The 20293-nt window shown below is 50.9% G+C and overlaps 1 protein-coding gene across 1 annotated transcript in view; it reads left to right on the top strand.

Moving 5' to 3' along the window:
* The first annotated feature begins 1076 nt into the window (after window positions 1-1076).
* The window catches only part of nrip2 (nuclear receptor interacting protein 2), a 75583-nt gene continuing 56366 nt past the window's right edge, over window positions 1077-20293 (top strand). The window contains exon 1 of the mRNA XM_086008991.1: window positions 1077-1417. Coding sequence (XP_085865117.1) covers window positions 1262-1417 — 156 coding nt within the window. The 5' untranslated portion in view covers window positions 1077-1261. The remainder of the gene's footprint in view (window positions 1418-20293) is intronic.

The following is a 20293-nucleotide window of genomic DNA, read 5'->3' as shown; positions in this document are numbered from 1 at the left end:
AGGCCTTGACATCCTCCCTAAAGTGTGGTGCCCAGAATTGAACACAATACTGTAGCTGAGACCTAACCAGTGTTTTGCAAAGGTTTTACAAGAGGTAAATTCATTTACCTCTTGATTATATGTTCAAAGGAAGGCAATTCATAATGTAAAGTATTTCTTGTAGTTGATGTGAAGCTCCCTTTAGGAGAGGCCATCCTTATGGGAATCATATCTCATTGCAATCGGTAGGATGCACGATGGTGTCACGTAGTCTACTTACTGAAAGTGCTGCTAATAGTCAGCAGCGAGCTGGGTGCAGCTCTTTCTCTCTATAAAACGAAACATATTGGACTTAATTTGCATAACAATAGCACCGAGACTGACTGCAAAAGGCAGCTGGATTTATATATACTGTCCATTAAAGGAAAAGTATTAGACTGGAAGGGGAGGGCAGGATCTGAACAACGTCTTCTCATAATGGAACTTAACTATTTAAATTCATGAATAAAATGTAATAGATTTTCAGGATTTGCGTTGGCTTGGACTCGGTTACAAAATCACATTTTAACAAATCATGTCAGACGAGCACCGGAACTGCGAGCAGATTTGCCAAAATTGATCCTACAAGAGAACAACTCTAAATACTAGATATTTTACTATTAATACATTAATAGTAATGATGTGAAATATATGTTTTAATAATACCAGTTGTTATTTTCTGAAAATCAAATTTACTATTTGCGACTTTTTTTCTCAAGTAAAATTGCGAAGGGAAAATATTCAACCAGACTAAAGTCAAAATCAATTAAAAACAAATAAACAACAATTTGAATGTAAAGTAAGAGAGAAGTACTTCTCTCCTAGTTTATTTATTATGATTTACTATCCATGTCTGGTCTTTTCGCTAAGGTTTGTAAACACTCATTCTGCCTGGTCTTAAAGGACACGGATCTGCCGGCAATAGTTAATTATTCTGCTCATTCAGTGTAGAAAACAATCCTGACACCTGTCAAAACCCCATATTAATCGATACGTGCTGGCAGCCTTCTCCCCCCTTTCCCCTCTCGCAGTATTTTCACTTTCCCCTTTCCATTTTCCTGCAGATTTCTTCTGGAGTTTTTTTCTCTCTTGTTATTTATGGAGGTGTGTTGGTCGTGACGTATGTTGCAGGCAGGCACCCTAGAAAAAACCCTCGAGCCAGCGAGCTGCAGAGGAGCGAAGTGCCGGAGGAGAGGATTAGGACAGGGCAGCAGCAAGCGAGGGGGAAACAAATGCAGCAGCAATGTCCGATCTCAAGAAAAAAGAAATGGAAATCAGGGATAAAGCTCTCCAGCATCAGCAGAGGCGTCTAAAGCAAGCCACACAGTTTATCCATAAAGATTCTGCAGATTTGCTCCCTTTGGATGGGCTGAAGAGGATGGGAACATCGAAAGATCTGGTGAGTCGCCCTTTCCGCTGGCAGCATGTACGTGGACAGCGGAGTCTGCAGTGAGTAGCGGTGTGAGAATAGACGGAGGGACGTTTACACTTATAATGTGTGATGTGAACTCTTGGTGTTAAATACATAGTACAGATGTGTTTGTACGTGGGAATGTGTGGATGAATATATATGTTCGTGGATGTATGCTCGTGCATATCCATATACGAGTTTGTATATGTGTATGCTCATATTATTATTGTACATATCACATTTTATATGCATATATGCTTAAATCCACTGCACATTATATATGTGTGATGCGCGTCATATATGATTAATACGTGATCAGTACTAGTATAAGATTCCACTTACGAATAGTTGATGTCTTTCCGGCTATTTACCCATAGGCAGGAGCACTGACTTTATGTGTCATTAGGAAAAGGGTCCAGTTAAAATTTAAATAAAATTCTGACTTGCTGCAATAAAAGATTGAGGGTTCATGTGGTGACTGGGAAATATACATAACCCGAGAATGCTGGAGCCTGTTACAGTCTCAGGTTTCACAGATAAAAATAAGATGATACCAAACTGAATCAGTATTATCAGAGTGGGAAAAAAGTAATGAAACCAAATCTATTCTAATTAGTATAGCTGAAAATATATATATATCAACAGATGGACGGGTAAGGAAAGGAAGACTTGCATTTATATAGCGCCTTTCACAACCACCAGACATCCCAAAGTGCTTTACAGTCAATTAAGTACTTTTGAAATGGAGTCACTGTTGTAATGTGGGAAACACAGCAGCCAATTTGCACACAGCAGTTTTGTTATGTTGGTTGAGGGAGAAATATTGGCCAGGACACCGGGGATAAGTCCCCTACTCATCTTTGAAATAGTGCCATGGGATCTTTTACATCCACCTGAGAGCAGACGGGGCCTCGGTTTAACATCTCATCCGAAAGACAGCACCTCCGACAGTGCAGCACTCCCTCAGCACTGCACTGGAGCGTCAGCCTAGCTTTATGTGCTCAAGTCCCTGAAGTGGGACTTGAACCCACAACCTTTTGACTCACAGGTGAGAGTGCTACCCACAGAGCCACAGCTGACTAGATGTGGCGATAAGTAGGCAAATACAGCAAATCAAAGAGAGTGAAGGAGAAATATAAGGAGGAACAAGAGAAAAATATAGGTAGGAAGTAAGAAGTAGAATGGAAAAAGACAAAAATAGAAGAGAAAAAGAGCACAGATTGGAAGCAGAGAGATAAAAACTGCTGGAAGAAACTCAGAGGGAGAAAGAAAGATATTAAAGAGAATAAAAGTGAATGAAACAGATTGGAGAGTCAGATAGAATCATACAGCACAGAAGGAGACCATTCAGTCCACCATGGCTGTGCTAGATCTTTGAAAGAACTATCCAATTAGTCTTACTCCCCTGCTCTTTCCCCATAGCTGTGCAAATTTTTCCTTTTCAAGTATATATCCATTTCCCTTTTGAAAGTTACTATTGAATCTGCTGCCACCATCCTTTCAGGCAGTGAATTCCAGATCATAACAACTCGCTGCGTAAAAATAATTCTCCTCATCTCCCCTCTGTTTCGTTGTAGAAAAACATTCAGAAGCAAAGGATAGAATTTGGAGATAGGAGTAAATAAGAGAGAGGAATAGACAAGAACTAGGAGAAAGAAACAGAGAAAAACAAATAGACAAAAAAGGGAAAATGTTAAGTGACGCCTACAGGAGAGGGAGACAGAGGAGACAGAAACAGAAGCCTCGATTTTAACTCAGCTCCCCCAGCGCGAACAGGGCAGGGGGTAGTTCGCAAGACATTTCCAACATGTTCCCATCCACACCATTTTAACTGGTGGGATTCCGGCAGTGTGGAGGCAGCCTGACCCAGGCAGGCCATTGCATAATTAAAATGGGAAAATCGCAACCTGATGATGTCATCGGTGACTCAATTTTAACATTCGGGATCGGAAGGCCCACATGGCGCCAAACCTGCCAGTAAAGGCTGGCAGCAATCAGCATCAGGTCAGAAGAGGCCCAGGTAAGTTTTGTGTTACATTTTATTACGGTTCCTTGTTGGGTCTGGAGGATCAGGATTGCTCCTCCTGGCCCAACAAGGAAACCTTGGGCTTCCTCTTCCCAAGCTTTCCGGCCCCTCTTTTCTGGCTATTAGAATCGTGGCTAGAGACAGAGATGGGGGAGAGACAAAGGGATGGAAGCTGAAATAGAGAGAGAGGGTGATTGACAAAAAATGGAGATAAATTGGGGCAGATAGAAAACAATGGAAAATTGAGAAACTTGTGCTGTGGTTGATGGCTCATGCTCTGATTCATTTTCCATTTACTCAGAGATTCCCGGGGCTCTATCCACTCTGTTACAACTTCATATTAATCACTTTCTCGACTCATTGTCCAACCCTATCCCCTCTTTTGCTGAAGATTTCACTCTGCATTCATCAACTTCCTTCAGATCGCATGGCTTTCGAGCACACAACCTCCATTCCTCTCACAGTGCATTGGTGTTATCGCAGCATCCTTGTTTTCATGCTGCCCTTTGATGAGGTAATGAAAATCTTATTTCTTTTAGTTCTTCAGACATAGGGCATCACTGCCAAGGCCAGCATTTATTGCCCATCCCTAATTGCCCTTGAGAAGGTGGTGGTGAGCCGCCTCCTTGAACCGCTGCAGTCCGTGTGGTGAAGGTACTCCCACAGTGCTGTTAGGGAAGGCTTTCATCCTGACCAGGGCGTCTATAGCATACCCCCAGTAATAGTTTACCTCTGTTAGCATCTACTAATTCTACCCAATGTGATTCTGTGTCTGTCCTTTCCTTTTTTATATCCTCTTTCACTTGTGCTTCAATTCTGGAGTTTATATATACTGCCACACCACATCCTTTTCTCCAAGATATGGTCTCTTCTAAACAATTTATATCCTTCCAGATATGTATCCCATTGATTAGAATCATTCCACCATGTCTCGTTAATGCTAATGAGTTCCAATCTATCACTTCCTGCAAGACCTTCCAGATCACACATCTTATTTGTCAAACTTCTGTGAGGGTGCTGGTCAGTTCCTTCAGTAACCCCTAGATGGCACCTTCACTGGTTGGTTTCCCTTTGTTAATTGTTACTAGTTTCTCCTCTTTTTTATATAAACCAAAATAAAAAACATTAAACAAATAAACTATAACTAAGGGTCTGACAACCCTTTAAATAAACCGGATTAATCAAATTAAAATTTGGCCCCTTAAATCAATTACGCACTCCAGTCCCCGCGGCGCCCACCGGTCACGAAAGAGCTCGAGCTCGCCGGCGGACACCGCGTGCTCCAACTCCAGGGCCACCCGGCCGCGAACATGGCCGCGGAAGAGAGGGAGGCAATCCGGCCGGACGACCCCCTCGACCGCCCGCTGCCTGGACCAATTAATGGCTTTCTTGGCCAGACCCAGGAGCAGGCCCACGAGGAGGTCCTCCGACCTGCCCGCTCCCCTCCGCACCGGGTGACCGTAGATCAAGAGCGTGGGACTGAAGTGCAACCAAAATTTGAGGAGCAGCCCCTTCAAATAGTGGAAGAGGGGCTGCAACCTCCCACACCCAACATAAATATGGAACACGGACTCCTCCAGACCACAGAACAAACAGGCGGCCTGGGAGTCCGTGAACCTACCTAAAAACCTATTGCACGGGACTGCTCTGTGCAACACCCTCCAGGCCAAGTCCCCAATAGAACAAGGGAAGACTCCCGCATAGAGAGCCCCCCATTGGGGACCTCCGCCTCCGCCGGAAGGTAAAACGGCACGCCACGGCGTGTCCGGACGGCAGGCGAAGATGGCAAAGTGGAAGGTGTGCAAGAGCAGTCCATACAGGAAACCCCTCCGTGCAGAATGAAAAGGCGCGGAGGGCATCTCCTCAAGACGGCTCAAGTTGTGAGGCGCCAAACCCCGATAAGGAATTCCGTCCGAACGGGAGTAAGCTCGGGCGGGATCGCCCCACGCGCCTGAGCCGCCTCGATACACCTCGTGGCGCCGGGGCGCAACCTCGCCTTCACCGCCTCGATGGCATCGACCGCGAGCCGGACGTTGTCCCACGACATACGCCGCACCAACTCCTCCGGCGCCATCCAGCCCACTCCTCCGCCATCGAGTAGGTCCCCGACTCTAGTCACCCTGCCAGGCACAGCCCTCCGCTCCGCCAGCCACCCGAACTCACGGACGCGGAGGTGCGGATTCCTGAACAGCGGCTCTCGAAGGACAGCCGCCATTCCTGACGGGGGAGAGCTCCGCCGGGAGGCGACGGAGTTCCAAACCCAAAGCAGTTCCTGGTAAAAGACAGGCAGCTCCTGCAGGCTGGCACGCCTGCTGCCCACTTCCAGAAACAGGAGCTGCATGTCGTAATTGAGGCCGTGCAGCTGGCGGAAGAAATACGTCGCCAGCGCACACCATCTGGGAGGATTCTCAACGTACAGGTATCTCTGCAGCGTCTGAAGACGGAAAGTCGCAGCCTGGGTGCGAAGGCACACCAACGCCTGACCGCCCTCCCTAAGCGGGAGACTCAGAACCGCGGCAGAGACCCAGTGTATCCTGTTGTTCCAGAAGAAGTCGACGAGCTTCTTCTGTACCTTGGCAACAAACGCAGGGGGGGGGATCAGAGTAACCAACCGGTACCACAACATGGCGGCCACCAGTTGGTTTATGACCAACGCCCGACCCCTGTAGGACAACACTCGGAGCAATCCTGTCCAGCGTCCTAAGCGAGCGGTGACTTTGGCCTCCAACTCGTGCCAGTTCGCCGGCCAGGCGTCCTCGGCCGGGCTGAGGTAGACTCCCAAGTAGAGGAGGTGCGTTGTGCTCCAGGCGAAGGGCCTGAACTCCTCCGGCAGGGAGTCCACCTGCCACTGACCCACCAGGAGTCCAGAACATTTCCCCCAGTTGATCCTGGCGGAGGATGCGTCCGAGTAAATCTGCTGGCATTCCCGCATCCTCCGCAGGTCAACGGGATCCGTGACCATGAGGAGCACGTCATCGGCGTAAGCCGAGAGGACCACCTCCACGCCCGGCCCTTGCAGAGCCAGTCCCGCCAACCTCTTCCGCAAGAGGCGCAGGAAAGGCTCCACGCAAATGGCATATAACTGGCCGGACATGGGGCATCCCTGACGCACCCCCCTCCCGAAGCGAAGGGGCGCCATCAAGGACCCGTTAACTTTAATCAGACACTCCGCGGCAGCGTACAGAAGTCGGATCCGGGCGACAAAATGCGTCCCGAACCCGAATGCGCGCAGAGTCCCGAAAAGATACTCGTGATCCACCCTGTCGAACGCCTTCTCCTGATCCAAGGAAAGGAAGGCGACCGACAGACCAGCCCTCTGGGAATGGTGGACCAGGTCCCGGACCAGATGGATGTTATCATGAATGGTCCGGCCCGGGACCGTGTAGGACTGGTCGGGGTGGATCATGTGGGCCAGCACGGCGCCAAGGCGAACGGACATGGCCCTGGCAAAGATTTTGTAATCCGTGCTGAGGAGGGAGACCGGGCGCCAGTTCTTAAGAAGGCGGAGATCACCCCTCTTAGGCAGCAGGACGATCACCGCCCTGCGCCAAGAGAGGGGCATCTCCCCGGTCGCCAAACATTCCCCCAGGACCCGCACGTAGTCGCCCCCCAGGACGCCCCAGAACGCCCTGTGGAACTCCACGGTCAGCCCGTCCAGCCCCGGGGACTTCCCCCTAGAGAGCTGGTGGAGGGCGCCGGACAGCTCCTCCAAACTCAGGGGGGCGTCCAATTTATCGGCGCCCTCCAGGCCGACCTTCGGCAGGTCCTCCCACAAAACTCTGCGCGCGTCCTCGCTGGACGGATCCGGAGAGAACAGAGCCCCGTAATAGGCGCGGGTCTCCGCGCGGATTCCCTCCGGATCCGAGACCAGAGATCCGTCGTCGGCCAGCAGCTCCAAAAGCTGCTTACGGACCCCCCGTCTTTTTTCCAGCGAGTAGAAGAAGGGGGAGCTGCGGTCCAGGTCCCGCAGGAACTGGATCCGCGACCTCACGTACGCGCCTCGGGACCCGACGAGCTGCAGGTCCTTCAGCGCGCCCTTCTTCTCTTCGTACGCCAGCCGCAGGGCCGGGTCCTCGACGACTTGACCGAGACGGGACTCCAGGTCGAGCACCTCCTTCTCCAACTGCCCGACCCGTGCCTCCCGCCTCTTGGTCGACCCCTTTGCGTACTCCTGGCAGAAGAGACGGATGTGAGCCTTGCCCACATCCCACCATAGCCTCAAGGAGGGGAAGCCCCCCTGCTTCCTTCTCCAACCGGCCCAGAACCGACCGAACGAATCCCGGAACCGCGCGTCCTCCAGCAGCCGGTTGTTAAAATGCCAATACGCGGACCCCCCCGTGCGCGCAGCGGAACGAGCTCCGCCCACACCAGGTGGTGGTCCGTGCACGGCACCGGCCGCATGGAAGCCGCCGGAATGCAGGAGACGTATGCCCGCGAAATGTAGAGGCGGTCGATCCTGGACGCTCCTCCCCCAGACCTCACGTAAGTGAAGGCGCTGGAGTCGGGATGGAGATTACGCCAGACGTCCACCAAGTCGAGGGACCCGACCAGGTCCCTCAACTTCCCCATCACTGCCGGGCACGGCTGGGTACCCGTGCGGTCCCTCGCCTCGAGGGTACAATTAAAATCCCCCCCGAGGATGACGCACTCGCCCGCGTCGATGGAGCCCAAAAGAGTGGACACTTCTTCAAAGAAGCGCGTTTGCTGCGCACCGGCCCCGGGGGCGTACACGTTCACCAGATGGAACGGCACGCCCCCCAGGCGAACAGTGACCTGGAGCAAGCGGCCCGGCACGAGCTCCTTGACCCCCAAGATCTCCGGCTGAAAATGCGGGGCCAACAAGATAGCCACCCCAATGGAAACACTGGAGAGGTGACTCATGTTGACCCCTCCTTGCCACTCCAGGAGCCACGTGGCCTCGTCTCCCGGAACGGTGTGGGTTTCTTGCAGGAAGCACACCGCATACTTCCCGTCCCGAAGGACTGAAAAGTTATTAAATCTGCGGCTAGCTTCCCTGCTGCCGTTGACGTTGAGGCTGGCTATGGTTATCTTCATTTCAGAAGCACAACCAACCCCTACTTAAACCTAACGGGGGAAGGGAGGGCGGCCGCTAGTCAACCGCCACTCCCTTAGCAGCCCGGTGAAGAAGGTCCGGAACCGACGCAGCTCGGACGGGCTCACGCCCGCGTCCGCACCCATGATCTTATAGGCGACGCGGGCCGACCCGATGAGCAGCGCCAGCCCCGACCATCTGTCGAGGGCCTGCCGGGTCCTGCGGCGACCCTGGCTCGTGGCCACAAATTCCCGGAGCTCCCTGATGGGAATAAGAATGAGGGGGGTCCCGGCGAGGGGCGCGAGGTCATCCATCGCCTCATCGGCGATGGATTCTAAGTCTTCCTCCGCCCCCACCACCGAGTCCCCGTCCTCCTCTGGGGGGTCACCACCGGCGGCCGAACCGTCCGCCACGCAGTGCGCATCGGGCGGCTCGGCCGCGACAGCCGGCCCCGCCTCCGCCCGGATCCCACCCCCAGGATCGGTAGCGGAGGATTCCCCCCCGGGTTCCTCTATGGGGGCCGGGCCAGAAGGCGGCGGCGGTTCGGAGACCCCGTCCGCCCCAAGCGCCGGAACGACCGGAGAGACCGGAGAGACGGGAGAATACGTGCAACCGATCTCCTCCAAGTCGCCCGGCGCCGGAGACACAGACAGAGGGCCCTCCTCTGCTACGCCACCGGCCTCCGACCCAGCAGATGGGGTGATCTTCCCGCAGACCTCGACGAAGTCGAGCAGCACCTGGGAAAGGTCCGGGCCGCTCTGGGCAAGCTCATCATCGGATGACTCGCCCGGCCCGGTCCCCTGGCCGCCCGACCCATCGAGGGGTAATGCCACCATTAGAGGGTCAATCCCCGCCGCGGGTTGTTCCGCGACCCCCCCCATGGGCAGGGTCTCGTCCCCGTCCCCGGGAGGCATGAGCTGGGCAGACGCTTCTGCCTCAGCCTCCCCGGGGACAGGCGACCCCTGCCATTCGCTCGCGATGGTGATAGCGGTGGGGTGGGGCGCAGCGCCCGCGGCGGGCGACGACTCCCCCTGACCGGAGGGACCTTCCACCTCCCGGTCCCCCCCCTCGTCCCGGGAGTCGCGCCTTCGCTTGAGTGCGGAGGGGTAGAGGGAGGCCTCCATGTCTTCAGGGGCCTCCCCTGCTCCCTCCAGAGGAGCGAGTTCTTTGGGTCCCCCGGACCCAAGCCCGGCCGCAGGTTCCGGTGGTCCCGCCTCAGCGGTCACGGCCACGGGCTCAGGCACGGGGTCCCCCCCAGCTCCGCACTCCACGAACAATGCCGCGATGCTCTCGGGCGTCATGGGGTCCATATCAAAGGGTTCGCCCGCCGCGGGGGGACCCACCCTACGGTGTTTGTTCTTGCCCAGCGCCTTCCTTCCGACCGGACCTCCCTCCTCCCCCCTGCCGGAGGCCTGGATGACGTTGGCCTCCGACGACGACCGCGCCCCGTTAGCTTTTGTTCGGGAGGGGGCGCGGCTAGACCCGGAGGGAGGAGCGGCGGCGGCGCCAGCCTTGGTCGCGCCAGTCACCCTGGCGGCTTTGGAGGTGGGGCAGTTTTTCCGAACGTGCCCCACCTCCCTACAGGCGTGGCACCGCACGCCGTCTGTGGTCCAAAAGACGCGGTACGGGGTCCCCCCGTGGAGGACCGTGAAAGCCCCGTCCGTCTCCCCCTCCCGCACCAGCTGGACAAAGGCCTGGCACCGGAAGGAGAAGACATGGCGAAGGCTGCTTTCCCGGAGCCCGAGCGGGATCGGGGAAATCCCCGACCTCACCTCCCCAAGTTGACGAAGGTGGGGGAGGAGGAGCTCACCGGCGATATAGGGCGGGACATTCGACAGGACAACCCTCTGCACGGTGGCCTCCAGCGGGTCCACCGGCAGGAAAGTCCCGCCCACGGTGAGCCCCTGGGCGATGGCCAGGGCCACCGCCCGCTCGGACTCCAGGAAGAAGACAGCCTTCCCATACATTTTTGAGGCGGCGACTATGGCCGGAGGGCCGACAACCCCGGCCATAGCCTTCACGCACGCCTCAATAGTCATGTTGGGGTGGGTGTAGCTCTTCACCCCGAGCTTCATGGTCATTAGTCGGAACGGCGACGGGGCCGCAGCAGCAGCGGGAGCAGCCCTGGCCTTGGCCGCCGCCGCTGCATAGGTCATTGCTGACCCCGTCACCGCCGAAGAAGTGCTCGCCATCATGGGGCGGTTTTTAAAGAAGAGCTACACACACCCCAAAAGTCACAGGCCCCAAGATGTTAATGGCCACAGTAAGTGTGTCTTTCCCAGAGCAGAGGGAGTGTAAACTAACTGGCCCGCCTCTCCCCCTGATGGTATTAATTGGGAGGGGGGCCCTTCCTTCCCTCTGCTCAATGGGTAATTAGAAAAAATAAAAGAGGTGCCTTTTGGAGAGGCAGAGAGAGGACAAGGAGAAAGAGGGGGATGGGAAGGAGGGGGGGCCGCAAAGGCAGGGTCCCCACTTAAGGTGTTGGTCGGTGGGTGGGCGTCGGCTGGGTGCACTCCCCCGATGGAATAAAAAAGTCTTTCCCGATGGTCTTCGGGCAGGGGGAGAAGATGTCTTCACCTGGGTAGGCTGGAAAAAAACCCAGGCTCAGCCCACACCAGGTCTTCTTGGTATGGAGGAAACAAAACTTCACCTGGGCAGGCTCCAGCCAACCCAGGCCAGGCTTTCGGCCCGTCTTCTTTCCTCCCCCCGCCTAGGATGTAAAGTCTTTAGGGGGGAATGCACATAGACACCCACCTGCAGATGTTTCGAGTTGCAGCTCCTCCCCTCCTTCCACGTGGAGCTGTTTGGTCTCCTCTCTCCCTCTCCTGGGCTGGAGGCCGACTTGGGAGGCAGTGATGAAAAAAAAGCCCCTCCTGTTGGAATGCTGGCCTCCTCCTCTGTCCTCTCCTCCGTCCTCTCCAGGCACCTCTGTAAATGATGTAGGCTGCTAGTAGTAGTGGTGCTCCCCACAGCAGCAGGAGCTCAGGAACAGCACAGCCTTCTCCTCTCACTGCTGCAACACAATGAGCTCCTCTGAGGGTGCCGGTCAGTTGCTTCACTAACCCCTAGATGGCACCTTCACTGGTGGGTTTCCCTTTGTTAATTGTTACTTGTTTCTCCTGTTTATTATTTAACTGCCTTTTATCCTGTTTATTGGTTTCACCTGTTTTTGCTTGTATTTAAGTTTTGTGGTTTCTTCCCTCTGGGCTCAGTCCTGACAAGGGAGTCAGTCTTGACAAGGTGCTCAGTTTTGACAAGCCAGTTGCCAGTGGTAGCTTGTCTTGAGCTCAGTCTTGACAAGCCGGTTGCCCTGCGGTAGCTTACCTTGACAAGCCGGTTGCCTAGGGGTAGCTTGTCTTGGGCTAAGTCTTGATAAGTCGTTTGCCTTAGTGGTTGCTTGTCTTGTGCTCCTATGTCTATAACTGTTTATCTGTGTTATGTTTTTGCTTGTATTTAAGTTCTGTGGTTCTTCCCTTTGTTCTCGGTCTTGACAAGGTGCTGACAAGTTGCTTAGTCTTGACAAGGTGCTCAGTTTGGACAAGCCAGTTGCCCTGTGGTAGCTTGTCTTGAGCTCAGTTTTGACAAGCTGGTTGCCTCATGGTAGCTTGTCTTGAGTTCCTATCTTGACAAGCCGGTTGCCCTGTGGTAGCTTGTCTTGAGCTCAGTCTTGACAAGCCGGTTGCCTCATGGTAGCTTGTCTTGAGTTCCTATCTTGACTAGCCGTTTGCCTATGTGGTAGTTTGTCTTGAGCTCCTATATTTCGTAACTGTTTACCTGTGTGATTCTAATAAAGTACTGTTATTTAAGACTGCATATCTGCTTCTCGCCTCGTCTGTCTGCACTTGGGTCCAGAACCAGCCTCGCCCTGACAGCACGGCCCCGTGTCTGCACGGCCCCGTGACAGCAACCCTGACAACTTCTTGCATTAAAGCAAGCACAGCTCCATTGCTTTTTACCTTTCCCATTTACTTTATTAACATTTTTACTTTGTTTATCTCCCATACTATTGGAATTAGACTTACTTTTCACTGGTACATCTTAAGGTTTGCTCCAATTAGTATGGGTGCTCTCTTACACCTACTGCAACCACCCCTAGATCTAGTTTAAACACTGCCCACCATTCTTTCTATCCTGCTTGCCAACACCACTACCCTCTTTTGTTTAAATGGAGTCCATCCAGCCTGTATAGGTTCTCCCTATTCTGAAAGGTGTCCCATTGCTTGAGGAACTGAAACCCTGATTCCCTACACCAAAGTCCTAGCCACACGTTGGTCTGTCTAATTACCCTTTGTCTCTCTTCACAAGCATGTGGCACAGATAGTATTTCAGAAAATACTGCACTTGAGGTCCTTCCCTTAAGCTTGCTTCCTAATGCCCTAAATTTAGCATGAAGGATTAATAATCACTTTCTGGCTACACAAATATAACCAATTCACAATCCAGCTTAAAATTTGACTTCCAGACCCTCAGTTCTCTATGTGCTTTACAGAATTGTGCGGCACTTTATCAAAGGCTTTTTGGAAATCCATATTCATAATACCTACTAGGCTACCATCAATGACAAACTTTGTGGCCTTTGATCAAGTTGTTGAGACAGGACCTCTGTTTCCAAAATCCATGTTGAGAATCCCCAATAACTGCTGCTCTTTCCAAATAATCAAATAGCACATCTCTAATAATTCCAAAAGCGCTCTGCTCATGTCCAGCTCAGGATGGCTGGGATTTCCTGTTAGAAGCTATTTAAATGATTGGGGAAGGGGTGGGGGCTGTGTTAGGACCAGAAAAGCAAATGGCAGATGCAGGCCTCTGCAGGCCTGGGTGATTGGGACCTTCTGGCTGCTGATGAAGATTGTCAGAAAATAGGTCCTGAATCGATTCTTGGCCTACCATGACATCATCAGCCTGCTCCCAGGATTCCTGCACACAGAGGTCCTGGAGGAGGCCAAAGCTCCAATTCTTCTGAAAGTACTGGAAATTCCATGGCAGCATTAAAGAGATAAAAATGCGACAATCTGGCCCTTCTTTTTCTGATCTTTACATCCGGGGGAACTGAGTGTTCTGGGGAAGAAAGGCCAAGAAAATCAGTCCTTGTTAGTCTTTAACTGACTGTCTCCTGAGTATTCGTTAGTCTCCCTGATATAACTGTTGGTCTCTCTATACATACAGAGATTGCAATTTTCCTGCAATATTCAGCAAAATAAAATCTGGCAGTAAGTATAAATGACAATTGATAAGCCACTTGATCTTCAATATTGCAATCTGTGTATTATCCTCCATGTAACTCCCTCTTCGGTGGCTGTTATCCCCCGCAACTCCTTTATTTATTTATACATATATATATTATACATATATACATTATATCTCACCTGGGTGGTTGTTATTCTCTATGACTACCATTCTAAACTGCCTCTCTATATGGAGCTTTAGTACAGCTTGTGGCACAAACTTCTTGGTTTGATTTCGTGATAATTTATGCTGTATTTTGCTACTAAGATCCTTGAGCTTCCTGAGCCTGAGTTTGAAGTCAGCTCACATGCTAGCTCAGGCCATTAAGAACAGAGAACTTTCACTCCACATGAACAATACCCGGAGCGCAGCACGTTCAGATGGTACTGTACTTTCCTCTGTGTGACAGCTGCAGTCAACGTGTGATATCAGAAAAAAAGCTCCAAGCAAGTACTAGAAAATAGAAACTGGAGGCTGATAGATCAGAGAAAATGTGAGGCGGGCAGGAGGGCAATTTAGTGGGAGAAAGGCTGACTGTAGAAAGTAGAAATGATAAGAGAAACTCTGAAAATAAGAATATGTAGGCAAAAATCTGAAGAAAAGTGAGAAAAGGAAGAAAAAAGAGAGAGACAGAAACAGACAGACAGCCAGATACCACCAACAACTTAGAGGGAAAGGGTGGGGGGAGTGATAGTCAGAAAAGGACACATATAGGTGAGGCAGACAGATAGCCGGGCACAGACAGGAGAGAAAGTCAGATTCAGTAAATCAGAGAGAGAGAGAAAGAGAGAGACAGGCCCATCATATCTTTCCCTTCTAATGCAAGGGAACCAGCCTTCTAATTAGCAGTTATCCTTGTGAACATTCTCTAGTGAATACATTTCAGTAATTTGTGATCAGTATAGACGATTCGGACACAAGAAGATAGCTCTGCACAGTAAAGACAGCAAGAAAATTACATTTATATGTTACATTTTTCTTTTTAGAGTTATAATAAACTGAGAATTTGTTGGTGTCCAAAGTAGCAATTGTGGATAGATTGATTGATTGATTGATAAATAGACAGATAGATAATGTCGCCATCAGATCCTGCTTAAAAAACATTGGCCCTGAATTTTCACCGGAGAGTTGCGCCACATTTGCACCATTGTGAGATGGGTTTGACTGTCAATGGTCTGTAGAGATGTTTGCACTAGAGTTTCATGGATCAGATAATTTGCATAGCCATTGGAGGATTCATTGATGCAAATCTCATGCAAAACAGAAGCAATCGCTGGGCAGGATTGGTCCATGTGAGGAGCTTAGGCGAGCAACAATCTCACACAAGCTTACACACACTTGGGCTGTGTTATAAATCTCATCATCACGAAGAACTACTCATGAAATAACACTGGACGGCCAGCTGGTGATGCCGTCCAAGGAGTATAAATACTCGGGTGTGGGTCCAGCTTGCCCAGGGACATTTTGTAAGACAGGAACTAGTGAAGTACAACTAGACCTCCATGTTTTGAAACAAGTTGATTAAAGCCTTGCTTTATACTCAAACCAAGTGCATAGTGAGTTTTATTACGTCAATTTAATCAACTTGATATCGACTCCACGCTTTGGGTGATTTCGGGAACAGCCAGCTACGACTCGAACCGTAGAAGGGAACTCAGACAAGTAATCGATCCATCGTGGAGAAACTACTCAGACCTGCCTGTCTCAACCTGGACCCGAATTCACTTACAGCTGCTAAGGTATGGAAACACTGGTATCGTACCTTTAGCAACTTCCTTGAGGAGTGTGGTGAGAATGTTCCTAATAAGTTATGAATGCTTGCTAATTATGTATCCCCTCATGTGTTTGATTATATCGAAGACTGTATAGACTATGATGCCGCTATCCAAATACTACAGCAGCTATATGTCAAGTCCCCAAACAAAATTTTTGCTTGGCATCTACTGGCCACAACTCAACAACAACCCGGGGAATCACTTGAGGAATTCCTTCAGAAACTTCGCAGGCTCAGCAAGGATTGTAATCTTAAAGCTGTTACAGCTGAGCAGTACCAGGAGGAGTTAATTCGTGATTCCTTTATTAATGGGATTTCGTCTCCCTTCATACGTCAGCGTCTGTTGGAGAATAAAACCCTCAAGTTACAGGCTGCCTATGACCAGGCATGTTCTCTGGACTTAGCAAAGAGGAATGCAGACACCTATCTTTCACCACGTGCACGGGCTGCTGCTATCACTTTTAGTGACTCCTTCGATAGGCCTCGGGCGGAAGCCCTCACGAATGACAACTCCAACCTAGAAACCTTCACTGATGATGACCCTGCCCTAGCGGCATCTTGGCAATCTGGAAGGAAGTGTTTCTTCTGTGGAGGTACGTTCCATTATAGGAAATTTTGTCCTGCTCGTAACGCAACCTGCAATCATTGCAGCAAGAAAGGTCACTTTTCTAAGGTATGCCAATCAAGAGCTGCTGTTAGTAAGAAAGGCCACTTTTCTAAGGTAAATCGGTCGAGAGCTCCTGTTAGTAGTGGCTCTTGGGGGAGGAGCAGTTTTATAGATAGTAGCTGCAAAACTAAGGTTACAGCTGCTATCTATGAAACTGCTCCTCCCCCAAGAACCACTACTAAGGTTACAGCTGTCAAGGGTAAAACTGCCCCTCCTCCCATCACAGCTGTTTTTCCCCAAAGTCTGTCCCATGCAGCCACGAAGGTTTCGGTAAATGGACACATTTTGAGTGCACTAATCGACTCATGCAGCTCTGACAGCTTCATTAGTGAGCAGGCTGTCAGTAAGTTAAAACTGCATATTTACCCCTCGGACAGGGAAATTGCAATGGCTCTGACGACACTGACCACCAATTCTTCCAGCTTTAGTCTTGTTGAGCTTATTCTCAATGGCCGCACTTATTTCTCCACCCGGCTCAGGGTGCTCAAAAACCTATGCAGTGATCTGCTCCTGGGACAGGATTTCCAGAAACAACACAAAAGACTCACTTTCAAGTTTGGAGGGTCAAAGCCGGAGCTTACTATTTCCAAAGTACCATTTTGTGCGCTTTCGGCGGCTTCACTCGACGAGCCCTCCTTGTTTGCCAATCTTTTCCCCGATGTAAGCCCATAGTCACTAAATCACGACGCTTCAGCCAAGATGATCGATCCTTTATCGAGGCAGAAATCTCTCGCCTTCTAGCTGACGGTATCATTGAGCCATGTTCATCTTCCTGGTGGGCTCAAGTCGTCGTTGTTAAAAATCCTCTGAAGCAACACAAGAAACGTCTTTGCATCGATTACTCGCAAACTATTAACCAGTATACCGACCTGGATGCCTACCCACTACCACGCATCAATGACATGGTCAATAACCTTGCCAACTACAAGGTATTTTCAACTTTTGATTTAAAGAGCGCATATCATCAAGTACCGTTAAAGGATTCTGACAAAAAGTATACGGCCTTTGAGGCCAATGGTTGGCTTTACCAGTTTCGTCGCCTTCCATTTGGGGTCACCAATGGGGTGGCCGTCTTTCAATGGGCAATGGATAGCCTAGTCAAACAGGAGAACTTAACGGACACTTTTCCATATCTGGATAATATCATCATTGCTGGTCATGACCAGGAGCATGATGCCAATCTCCAGAAATTTTTTGACGTTCTCCGTTGTCGCAACTTAACCTTAAATGAGTCCAAATCTGTGAAATCAGTACCATCAGTCAACATCCTTGGCTACTGGGTGGGCAACGGTGTCATCAATCCGGATTCAGAACGACTTTGTCCGCTTCAGGAGCTCCCTCCCCCCTACGAATGTCGGCTCTCTTCGTCGGGCACTCGGCATGTTCGCCTATTATGCGAAATGGATACCTCACTTTTCCGACAAGATCCAGCCCCTGCTTCACGCAAAGTAATTTCCATTGAAGGCAACGGCTATTTCAGCTTTCAACCTCCTCAAGCGACAACTGGAAAAAGCCTCGCTTTGTTCCATTGATGAAAATCTTCCTTTCGTGGTCGAGTGCGATGCATCGGATGTGGTGATCTCTGCTACCTTGAATCAAGGTGGTCGACCCGTTGCATTTCTGTCCAGAACTTTGCAGGGTAGCGAGCTCCATTATCCTCCTGTCGAGAAGGAGGCTACGGCCATCATCGAAGCTGTACGTAAATGGAGTCATTTTCTCGCTTGTCACCATTTCACACTTATAACTGATCAGCGCTCCGTGGCCTTTATGCTGGATAACCGGAAACGCACTAAGATCAAGAATAACAAAATACAACTCTGGAGGATGGAATTGGCCGCCTTTGGATACACCATACACTATCGACCCGGCAAAGAGAATGTGGCCCGGATACCCTCACGCGGGCATTCTGCTGTTCTATGTCAACTTCGACTCTTGCGGATCTTCATACTGACTTATGCCATCCTGGTGTTACCCGTATGTTTGTGCAATCTAAAAATCTCCCATTTTCTACGGAAGATGTGAAAAGAACATGCTCCTCCTGTAGAATTTGTGCGGAATTAAAACCGCAATTCTTCCGTCCATCGGATGGCTCGCTCATACACGCTATGCAGCCTATGCAGCGACTCAGCATTGACTTTAAAGGGCCATTGCCTTCCTCAACGCGAAACACCTACTTACTTACTATGGTGGACGAATATTCACGCTTTCCCTTTGCTTTCCCCTGTCCCAATATGCTTACTTCCACCGTGATCAAATGCCTTGATCAAGTCTTTTCCCTTTGCGGTACGGCCAATTTCATCCACTCTGATCGGGGTCCCTCCTTCATGTCAAGCGAACTCAAAAGTTATCTTTCCCATCGGGGAATTGCCACAAGTAAAACGACACCGTACCATCCCATCGGTAACGGACAGGTTGAGAGATACAAAGCTATCATTTGGAACGCTGTTCGTCTTGCACTAAGGTCACGCAACCTACCAGACCAGCAGTGGGAAACTGTGCTCCCTGACGTGCTGCATTCCATCAGGTCTCTTCTTTCTATGTCCACCAATGTCACACCTCACGAGTGATTCTTCAGCTTCCAGCGTCGCTCCACTCATGGGACGTCCCTACCATCATGGTTGGCAGCTCCCGGCTCCCTGCTGCTCCGAAGATTCGTCCGATCTTCTAAAAACAATCCCCTCGTCGACGAGGTAGAACTCACGGATGTCAATCCCACGTACGCGCACGTGCGGTACCCTGATGGCCGGGAGTCCACCGTTTCGCTCCGGTACTTGGTTCCCTGTCCAGCCGGTTCCACGGACCCAACTGATAGAGGGACCCACGGTGATGATGCCGACACTCTGCACTCCCTCGAAGATGACGCCCTACCTGGGACATCGAGAAATCTGCCGGCTGCCCCACCGGATCCACTCAGGGAGCCGAGTGCTCCCCGTGGGATGGCCACCCGAGGCCAGGACGCCGGTCAATCCCCGGCTATCAAACAGGACGAAGCCAGCTCTGCACCTGTGGGGACCCGCACCCGGAGTCACGATCTCCCTAGCCTCCCTCGGGTCGATCAGGGCAACACGGACCCTGTCGATCCACCGGTACGGATCAAGCGGCCCAGGGACCAAGACACAGTCTGGGGAGACGTGCCTTCTAGCCATAAACAAAGATCTAAAAGACTGCGGCTATTCGTGGTCCGCCTAATCCGTTAAGAGGAAGTCGTCGGACTTCCAAATCTTTTAAGCAGGAAGAATGTTATAAATCTCATCATCACAAAGAACTACTCATGAAATAACGCTGGACGGCCAGCTGGTGGCACCGTCCAAGGAGTATAAATACTCGGGCATGGGCCCAGCTTGCCCAGGGACATTTTGTAAGACAGGAACTAGTGAAGTACAACTAGACCTCCATGTTGATTAAAGCCTTGCTTTATACTCAAACCAAGTGCGTTGTGAGTTTTATTACGTCAGGTTGTATTCCCTGGAATTTAGAAGATTAAGGGGTGATTTGATTGAAGTTTTCAAGATATTATGAGGAACTGATAGGGTAGATAGAGAGAAACTATTTCCGCTGGTTGGAGAGTCTAGAACGAGGGGGCATTGTCTAAAAATTAGAGCCAGACCTTTCAGGAGTGAAGTTAGGAAACACTTCTACACATAAAGGGTGGTAGAAGTTTGGAACTCTGTTTCGCAAATGGCAATTGATGCTAAATCAATTGTTAATTTTAAAGCTGAGATTGATAGATTTTTGCTAACCTAAGGTATTAAGGGATATGGGGCAAAGGCGGGTATATGGAGTTAGGTCACAGATGAACCATGATCTCATTGAATGGCAGAACAGACTCGAGGGGCTCAATGACCTACTCCTGTTCCTATGCTCCTTAGCACATTGAGGCCTGGAGAGGTTTTTTCTCCTGGGCCTCATTTTAATATCCAGCTTCCGACTTCCACCTGAACCCAGCAAAAATCCCTGCCTTGCCAGTGGGTGGGAGCAAGGCAGGAGGCCGCTGCCAGGGACCCGTGGGAACGGCCCTGGCAGTCAGGTAGGTGGTGAGGAGGGCTCCGGAGGCGATTGCAATCGGGGGTGGGGGAAGCTAGGGGAAAGGGTCCCCACAAGGTCTCCTTGTGGGATCC

Source organism: Somniosus microcephalus, chromosome 16 (assembly GCF_052327205.1).
Source record: "Somniosus microcephalus isolate GS21.2 chromosome 16, FLI_Smic_1.0, whole genome shotgun sequence".
Lineage (NCBI taxonomy): Eukaryota > Metazoa > Chordata > Chondrichthyes > Squaliformes > Somniosidae > Somniosus > Somniosus microcephalus.
Note: the sequence above shows the minus strand (reverse complement) of the source record. Positions and strands in the feature narration are given on the sequence as shown.